At 44.7% G+C, this 10216-nt stretch overlaps 1 protein-coding gene across 1 annotated transcript; it reads left to right on the top strand.

Annotated features, from left to right (window-relative positions):
- Nucleotides 1-3053: 3053 nt before the first annotated feature.
- On the top strand, nucleotides 3054-8567 carry LOC125508295 (probable stress-associated endoplasmic reticulum protein). The gene is made up of 3 exons (XM_048672952.1): nucleotides 3054-3232; nucleotides 5724-5880; nucleotides 8387-8567. The coding sequence occupies exons 1-3, from the start codon at nucleotides 3230-3232 to the stop codon at nucleotides 8431-8433; spliced, it is 207 nt and encodes a 68-aa protein (XP_048528909.1). The 5' UTR covers nucleotides 3054-3229; the 3' UTR covers nucleotides 8434-8567.
- The last annotated feature ends 1649 nt before the right edge of the window (nucleotides 8568-10216 follow it).

Genomic DNA, 10216 nt, shown 5'->3' with positions numbered 1-10216 from the left:
GAGCTTCCAGGCAAGCCCCCATGTTCATCCCGACATTGCCTACTCTTTCCCTCTACTGTTTGCATTAGAGTGGTGTAGTTGTTACTACTTTCGGATGGACGTATTTTGTTGCATAGCCTGTCCTTGTTACTTCTGTTGTTACCTTTACCTGCAATCCTAAATGCTTAGTATAGGATGCTCGTTTATCATCAGTGGCCCTACACTCTTGTCTGTCTGCCATGCTATATTACTGGGTCGTGATCACCCGGGAGGTGATCACGGGTATATACTATACTATTACATACTTATGCTGATGATTCGGAGATGATGGCTAAAAGGGCAAGTGGTTCCACCCAGGTAGTGGTGGGCCTGGGTTCCCGGCAACCCCCTGATGGTTACTTTGTGGCGGAGCGACAGGGCAGGTTGCGACCACCTAGGAGACAGGTGGGCCTCGTCCCTGGTCGGCGTCCGCGGATACTTCTAATAACACGCTTAACGAGATCTGGATACTTGATCTGAGTCTAGCCACTGGCCTATACGCACTAACCAACTACGCGGGAACAGTTATGGGCACTCAACGTCGTGGTATCAGCCAAAGCTCTTTTTGACGTCAGTGGTTGAGCGGCGCGCGGCGGATTGGACCGTAAGCCTACGCTTGTATTAAACAGGCTAGGTCTGCTTCCGGCCGCCCTCGCAACATGCATGAGTGCAATGGGCGATGGGCCCAGACCCCTACGTGCTTAGGATTTAGACCAGCATGCTGACCTCTCTGTTGAGTCTAGGTGGGGCTGCAACGTGTTGATCTTCCGAGGCCGGGCATGACCTAGGAAAGTGTGTCCGGCCAGAGGGATCGAGCGTGTTGGGTAATGTGGTGCACCCCTACAGGAAAGTTTATCTATTCGAATAGCCGTGTCCCTTGGTAAAAGGACGAGCCAGAGTTGTATTCCGACATTATGACACCTAGAACCAGATACTTAATTAAACACACCCTTTCAAGTGCCAGATACAACCCGGTGATTGCTCTCTCACAGGGCGACGAGGAGAGGATCGTCAGGTAGGATTATGCTATGCGATGTTCCTTGATGCTGCTCTTGCTACTCTCTTCTACATGCTTCCAGATGGAGGTTGCCAGAAGCGTAGTCTTCAATAGGACTAGCTGTCCCCCTCTTATTCTGGCATTCTGCAGTCTAGTCCACATATACTACCCCTTTCATTGATACCAATGCATATGTAGTGTAGATCCTTGCTTGTGAGCACTTTGGATGAGTACTCACGGTTGCTTTGCTACTTCTTTTCCTCCTTTTCTCGGTTATTGCAATCATATGATGGAGTCCAGGAGCCATAGGATCCCGAGGATGATTCTACGTGGAGTTCGGCTTCGAGGAGTAGTTAGGAGGTCCCAGGCAGGAGGCCTCGCCTTTTCGATCGTTGCTACTTTTGTGCTAGCCTTCTTAAGGCAAACTTGTTCAACTTAATGTCTGCACTCAGATATTGTTGCTTCCGCTGACTTGTTTATGATCGAGCACTTGTATTCGAGCCCTCGAGGCCCCTGGCTTGTAATATGATGCTTGTATGACTTATTTGTTTTTAGAGTTGTGTTGTCATATCTTCCCGTGAGTTCCTGATCTTGATCGTACATGTTTGCATGTATGACTAGTGTATGATTGAATCGGGGGCGTCACACATCCTCTCATGCATCTAGCGATCGAGAAGCTGGATGTCCCGGCCATGGCGTCAGAGCCGCAGATCGAGGACGCAAAGGACGAAGCTCATCCGTGGCATGCACCAGTTTGACTGACATCGCCGGCTACAGCCAGCGGAACCATCTCGGTAGCGTATGTCGCTAACAAATCTTGCTCCACCATCGTCAGGTCCAGCTCCTTCAGCGCCGGTGGACACACCTGGTCCTTCTCCTTGGTCCTCACCGGCGCCAACATGAGGAGGAGTTGGTCGGCGGGGCTACGGCCGCTCCTGGACCTCGCCTCCAGGGAGGAGGGGACATTGGAGCGCCGCCCGTGCATGCTCAGCTCCCACGCCGGATGCGCGATATGCACGCATGACACAACAGGCCGGTTGTGGGGCTTCGTGTCATCGCCGGAGCATGCATGGCCACGCCAACGCGGAGTGAGCAATGGCGATGAGCGGTTCCCTTATTAGTTGCGTGTGCGACGTTAGATGGAAAGCAAGAGCTCACGTGCAAAACATGCATGGCTGGTGACGGAATTTGGGAAGAAGCTCGTCCGCGATGTGATCTTGTTGTGTGATGAATAGAAGAAAAAGGCATCCTTTTTGACGGATCGGAGCTCGTTGCACTGCGGGGCGGCGGGGGAACTGCGCTGCAGTTTCAACGGCCTCGGTGATTTTTCCATGCATGCATCACTCCAGCGAGCAGTCCGCCAACGCCGATTGTTCGCCTCGTCGGCGCGTCGCGTGCAGAGAGAGCGAAGCGAGAGAGAGAGGAGGAAAAGATGCGGGCCTTTCTTTGTGCCGCCTCCTATTGTCGAGTATGGTCTATTTTAATGTGGACTTCCTTTGCCACTTGTTTTCATCTTTTGAAAATTCTTGTATTCTGCTCACCATGGTTATTTAGACATGTCATTGCTCACAATAGTATTCTCCTACATTTCTTATTGTTGCTTAATAACCTGCAGATCTCAACAGGAGTCAAATGAATTTAATTCAGGTGTGGGTAGTGCGGATTCATTCGACAGAACAACATAGGCCTTTGTGCAAAAATGCCAGTGCTGACCGGTCCAAGCTTTGAACTGCCACTTGTCGCGCTGTCATTCGCTTTGGACCAAAACATCACATAGGGGTGCAAGTTTTGGAAGGCCTTAGTTCACTTTTGCAACTTTTGGACTAAATCATCACATTCCCTGCAAGTTCATGGATCTGGAGTGCTATTACCTCTTCTTTATATGAACAGATGTATACTATATAAAAAGAAGAGTAGCATCCCAACAAGAATTTTGAACGAAAAAAGTGAGGAAAGCAGAGCAATTGGATGGTTAGAGAGACGGTATAACCGGAAACAGAAACTGAAGCCGTCAGCAGGTAAATTGGGCCGGCAGGGTCACTCCAGCAGGCCCAGAAAGGAAATCTTCGGGTCGTGAGAGGATCTTTTTACAAACCCCCTGTCTTTCGCCCCTGATCCCGCATCCGGCATCTCCCACTTCTCCTCCGGCATCTGCTGCGACCCCGCGGCTGCCTACATCGTCTCAGGCGAGCTCCCCTGCCCCGCCAAGCAAGGATGGTAAGGGCATCAAAGATTTATGTCTTGTCCGCGCAGCGGTCTGTGCGATCTCCTCATTCTGCTCGCGTCTTGAGGATTTGCGCCGGGTTCTCATATTCCCCTTGTGGTACTTGATATGCATGCATAAGCAATCGATTTCGATTGATACTAGGCGATGCGGGGTAGGGGTGTTTCGATCGAACCTACCGAGATCTGGCTTCCGGGACGGGGCATCAGTAGGGCGTTGATTTGGGAATTTTTGGCTGCGGTTTTCGGTGATCGATCCGCGTGGCTCTGTGCTGTGATGATCTGCGAGTTTCGGTTAGGGCATATTTACCTTGGATAAAGATCATAGATTTTCATACTTCAGGTTAGTTTTCGACGCAGATATGGATCAATAATCCTAAAATTATGGTGGATCTGTAGGTGGTTTGCTATTTTTAACGCACAGATTTTAGCCCTGATTAGTGCACTAGCACGTGTACAATCTGTTTTCTTGCAAAGCTGGACATTGATACGTTGGCATGAATGTTGCCTAGTCCATTGGGTGTAATGGTGAAGAGAACATGTGCGTTCTAACTAAATGCCCACTGAAATACTCCCTCCGTCCGAAAATACTTGTCATCAATCAAAATGAATAAAAGGGGATGTATCTAGACGTATTTTAGTTCTAGATACATCCCTTTTTATCCATTTTGATGACAAGTATTTTCGGACGGAGGAGTAACTCTTAAGATTTTTTTTTCACCCACAATCTCCTTTTTCTCTCCTTTAGACCCAACGATGCTGATGATTTTGAATTTTGAACCGTACAAAGACTGAAAAATAAATGGCGATCTAACATATACTCCCTCAGTACCTAAATATAAGTCCTTTTAGAGATTCCAATATGGACTACATATGGAGCAAAATAGGTGAATCTACACTCTAAAATACGTCTATATACATCCGTATGTAGTTCATATTGAAATTTCTAGGAAGACTTATACTCCCTCCGTAAACTAATATAAGAGCGTTTAGAGCACTAAAATAGTGATCTAGATGCTCTTATATTAGTTTAGAGAGGGAATATTTAGGAACGGAGGCAGTAGTATTGACCATCTTTTTACCGAGTATATTGCTTTCTCATCAGAGCCAGTCTTCTGCAAGTGCTTTCTCAGAACTCCCGCTTATGTATGTAGTCTATTGAAAAACTAGTCCAGTATCGAGTCCTGTTATATTGACCATTAAGCTCAAGAAATAAGCATTATGAATTTTTAGCTTCAGCATTTCAGTACTACGATTATAACATGTATTTTACGTAAGATGCTCATTGTAAGGATTGAATTATTTTATTGTTGGCTTTGTTGCTTACTGTTAGGAAGTGAAATAGGAGCTGGGGTTATTTTTTGGGTTGTTTAATAAGAATTTTTTGTTAATACCAATGCCTATGCAACCTGTTGAATATGAATCTTTGCCAGTCTGAAGGATAATGGTTCATCAACCTTTTAAATGCTAAATAAACATCGTGTTTGTTAACTCTTGTTCTTGGACATGCCTGGGTACTTGTGGCTCCTGATGCTTTTGCCTTGAGTCTACAGCTCGTTGCTTTCTGAATGTCTCATGCTGTGCTGCAGTTGCGAATCTGCAATAAATTGATCTTGCTAATTGATGCCCTGCTTTGGTAACTACCATCTACTACCTCTGTTAGGGCTCTACTTGCTGTTGAGCTACCACCGTTTGATTTAGGGGAAGAGCTGTTTATGAGCATTTTAAGGTCGGTTGGAGCACAGACCCCAGTATAGAATATATTTTTGAGTATGTTGGTAAGGTCCGGTCATCCGCTTCTGTGCTTGCACTTCTGCGTAACTAGGGGTGCAATTAAAGCTCTTCAAGCAAGCCAGTAAACCAATTCTATATGCTTGTTCTGCTTGTCCAAAAGAGACTTAACTATTCTAGTTACGTTACGAGTTTAGCAAAAATCCACAATAAGTAGCTTTCCCCCCCCTTCTGATGCTTGTTTTGCTTTTTACTTGTGAATGAACCCATTACGTTTTTTGAAAGAAGCAAGCATAAAAGGCTATCAACAAAAGTGGAGTTAGTTGGTCAGGCTGGCCAAGCCAATGATGCTAATTTGTGGTAATAATAGTTTTCAACCGTTAATGTGAAAATTGAATAGTTAAGTTAGAGAGAACCAGTAAATTCTATGATGTGTTATGATTTACGAATCATCATTATCGGCAGAACAATTCCAAAATACTGATTAAGTAATTGATACCATCATTAATATTTATCATGGGCGTGAGGAAGATTTAATTTTCACATGATTTAGGTGCGATCCTTGTCATAACTGATTAATGCTAACTGCATGAGAATATATATTTTTGGTAACCAAATATTTTGTTTGTCTATATTGTGTTTTCGAAGAATAAAATAGATATCTTATCTGAGGGATTTAAATGCGTTTGTGCTATCTCTGTCCATGGCATTTTGTTATGTTCTGTATACTAAATTGGTTTCATTTCCTCTGCAGACTACTTCAAGGCGTCTTGCTGACAGGAAGAGTGCGAAGTTTCAGAAGAACATCACAAAGAGGGGCTCAGTGCCTGAAACTACTGTGAAGAAGGGGAATGACTATCCTGTTGGACCTATCGTGCTTGGATTCTTCATCTTTGTGGTCATAGGATCATGTGAGCTTCCTACGTAACCTTTTCTAATCTCCCTTCTGTTTGATCCTTTTAGGTATCCTTATGCTGCATCTTTTCTTTGTGCACAAATCTACCATATTCTATGTCTCTATAGCTACTGTAAACAATGAGTTAACTTTTGTGAGTTCTGACAGTTGAGCATGGATGACATGCTGGCTCTTTAAAAGAGTTACACCCTATTCAGTGAACCTTTTCTTCCTCCATCCAGATTAACCCTGCGATTGGTTCTGGTAGACATACCATTGCTCGAAACATCTCTATAGTGGCAAAAGGGACCAGTCAGCACACTAGCCCAGTGTTCTCTGCCCCACTGCCAATTTAGGTCGGGGTTGTCACTTGTCAACCTCCAGTGAGTGACACAGTTGCTGTAGCTAAGCTGTAGTGTACTTTATTAGCAAATCCTCCAGAGAAGATATCCGCTCTCAGCTATGAGCAGTTCAAGCTGGTAGAAACTGCTTGCTTGTCCACTTATTCCACGATGCTTTGCGGCACTCAGTAACCTCTGCTACCACTTACTTAACTCGTGCAGCCCTCTTGTCATCTCCACTCAGTCCACAACTTCCCCTGATTTCTTGAAGTTCCCTTCTCATTTGTTTTTAGAGCTGCAAAAGTACACCATTCATCCCAGGCTGTCCTTTATAGAGTTAGTCTCTGACTTGCTCATTTTGGAGTTCGGGATGCAGAGGGACGTCCTGAAATGTGAAATGCAAATGAATTCAGAGAAAAGTCTGCAGTGAAACTTCAAATGATTCAAGAAGGGGAATGCCTATCCTGTTGGACCTACCTGGGATCAGTTGTTTCCATCTCTAGGCTGGCAAAGCATGACTGTGGCTCTATAATGGACAATCTGTATTCGCTCAAGACATCATGAAGCTTTCCAAGTGAGTTCTCCACCTACCTATGGTTGGTGTCTTCATAAGGGAGGACCAATTAGTCTTCCTAAGGCTTTTAAATGGGTCCCCATTAGTGGCCTAATTCGCTTATCTGATTAAGGGTTGGTTGTAACTAGGCTCTAATTTGGTTATGGTCTAGCTTGGTTGAGGCTATGAAGCTCCGACTTCAGCTTGAAGACCCTGTAATGTTTCAGAGTAAGGATATCATTACCCTCCTTCGTTCAACTTTTATCCTCAACAAAATAACGAGCCCAACTCCTTTTGTTCATTTTTTATCCTCAACGAAACAACGAACCCAACTTCTTTGTTCATTTCTTATCCTCAACAAAATTACGAGCCCAACTCGAAATCAAGTTTCGCCACCGCATCTGCTCTGATGAGCAATCACTGAAGGATCCACTGCGACTGTTACACTTAGACTCAGGAGGAGGAGGAGGAGGTCAAGCCCCTTGAGTACTTGATTCGATTGGCCTCACCAAACCTGGAATGTTAAATCTCGATATGACAGCAGTCCCGCTGTCATGAGAAACTTACTGCTGTTTGATTCTGTGCACCCCAGGCAGAGGTGAAATAACATGTATTTTGGTTTATCATTCAAGCATTGATTTTGCTCTTACTTTGCCCTTGACACTAAGGAGGTGTTTGGTTCGCAGTTTTTTGTCTGGTATCTGATTACGATGCTACCTTGTACCATTACTTGTGTTTGGTTTTCTTTCTCTGTAAACAGATCCCAGCTCAGTTTTAGCCCAATACACCCCCCCCCCCCCCCCCCCCCCCCCCCCCCCCCCCCCCGCGCGCGCGCGCGGAAACGAATTACGTTACGGCGAGCGAACTGAGCCCCCGTCCCCAACATAGAAATTCTAACTGCCCACAAGTCCTCCGCGAGTTGCGGCGCTAATGGCGGAGGCCCCTGATCTCCAAGTCGCAGATCTCTTCCTCCAGTTCCCACCCAAACCTCCACCGAGTTGCCGCCGGCCCTGGTTTCCAATGTCTCGATCTTCCCCACTTGAGCATGCAGCGGCGGAGACATGCCAGCAGCAGTGGGTGGACGGTGGCCTTAGTTCTCCTTTTTCCCATCCGTGCTTTTCCCCTGCGCCATGGCCGATGGGTTCATGTTTTCTTCCCTGCGCCATGGCCAACGGGTTCCAGTTTTCTTCCCAGCTTTCCCTCTTACCTTTACATCTGATCTGATAACCAAACAGATTTTAATTTTTGCTCATACCGTTTACAGTAACGGTGTAAACCCATTGCGTTTATGTTGACGTTACCAGTCTGGAACCAAACACCTCCTAAGAACTCCTAAAGTTACACCTTCTTCTATCCCAGGTTTTAGAGATTCTGTCTCAGGATCTCATTGCAACCCATGCCGTGTAGGAAAAAGCAGTGATAGTATCCTCAACATATTTCACTATGTATTTTGGGGTGCTTTCTGATTATCTGATTTTTATATAACTTTTGAGCATATATACCAAGGGAAATGGAAACTGCACCTGATTTACCCTTTCAGCATCGTGCCTTTTTTTAGTAAGATGAGAAGCTAATGATCTAAATAAACAGTAGGAAATCTGACTCCCTGCACAATTGGTTCTTTGCAGCCTTGTTTCAGATTATCAGGACAGCTACTAGTGGTGGGATGGCTTAATATCGAGCTAAAAACAAGACTATCATTATCAGAGATTTATTATCCATGTGATTGGGAGGCAATATCATATCTGTACCCTGTATCAAACTTCGACCCTGATGATGTTATGTAGAGATTTAAATCTTGTTCAGTCATGTTTACCTCCTGTTACTAAGGACCTAGTCTAAACTAGAAACTAAATGGTGCAAGTTGAAACTTTAAAATTATATAAAACTTCAAATATCCAAGGTAATAATTTGTTTTTCTTTATTTGTGATGACACTTAGACAATGTTCAGAATATCAGTAATTGGTACCCTATCGGTTGTGTGTTGAGTAGAGATTAATCGGTGAGTTGGCCATTTAACTGAATTTATCGGTAACCCATTTATGGAAGGTTAACTAGGGTCATATATGTATGTCCTAGGCTATATAGGAGCATGTAATGTACTAAGTGTCTAAATATGCAATCCTATACTACATAGCAACAAGGGAAATTGTTGCCTTGATGCTTTGATGATGTTGCAGCAGATCTGGAAGGCCATAAACCTGCACATTGAAAAGCAGGTACAAAGGGGCCAGATTTTGGGTTGGAAAATGCCTAGCAGTTAATTAGCCTAGCCAGAGATTCGGCCTGACAACTGATAATTCGGCTTGTTAGATAAATTAACTGTATTGTCTAAATAAAAGATAAATTAACTGTACATACCAGTTAATGACTTGAATAACATGCTCTCATATGGGGAGGGGGTTCGAATAGTAGTTAATTGATCGTGTTTAACATATACCTTGAGAGGATTCATAAGGCGCCTTTATGTTATTAGCGTCTACACTTCCCCAGTCCAAGCTCATCACTCTACTCTATTGTCTGCGTGCTTTGATGTTGTTGCACACATCCTTCCCTCCATGTTCGTCCTAGTTCCCATCACACTCAACTATGCCTTGTACTAGCATCTAGGCACATGCGCACTACGACCAAACCATACGTGAGATGGAGCTTCTGAATCCTCAGTTCCGATGCAACCTGGACCGGACGTTTGGAAGCTAGAATCTCAGAAAGTTATGGGTTGGTGATCGCAGGGAAGTGTTGACACAGTGCACCTCTGAAGGCTCCTTGATGGTCCCTGAACACCACTCCACCTCCTCCCTTGTTGCCCACGTCTGATACAACATCATCAACGTTGGTGAAACACCCACAATGTGGCTATAACTCCCACGTGTCGAGACACGACTTAGAGACATAACCGCATGGTGGTTTAGTCGCAAATGGGGTAATCATCACACAATCTCATGTACTGAATAAGAAAGAAATAAAGAGTTGGCTTACAATCGTCACTTCACACAAATAACAAGTTAAACATACATCATTCAGAGTACAATCAAGGTCCGACTACGGAACCAAAATAAAAGAAGACAACCCCAAATGCTAGATCCCCGATCATCCCAATTGGGCTCCACTACTGATCAACCGAAAGAGACAAAAAAACATCGATCAAGATCTTCATCAAGCTCCTACTTGAGTTTGATTGCGTCACGTGCACTGATATCATCGACACTGCAACTGTTTGCAAGTATCTGTGAGTCACGAGGACTCAGCAATCTCACACCCGTGAGATCAAGACTATTTAAGCTTATGGGTAGGAAAGGGTAGTGAGGTGGAGCTGCAGCAAACACTAAGCATATATGGTGGCCAACTTACGCAAATAAGAGCGAGAAGAGAAGCAACGCAACGATCGAGAAGCTAGAAGAGATCAAGAAGTGATCCTGAAACTAGTTACGTTCAAGCATAACACAAGACCGTGTTC

Source organism: Triticum urartu, chromosome 5 (genome assembly GCF_003073215.2).
Source record: "Triticum urartu cultivar G1812 chromosome 5, Tu2.1, whole genome shotgun sequence".
Classification (NCBI taxonomy): domain Eukaryota; kingdom Viridiplantae; phylum Streptophyta; class Magnoliopsida; order Poales; family Poaceae; genus Triticum; species Triticum urartu.
Note: the sequence above shows the minus strand (reverse complement) of the source record. Positions and strands in the feature narration are given on the sequence as shown.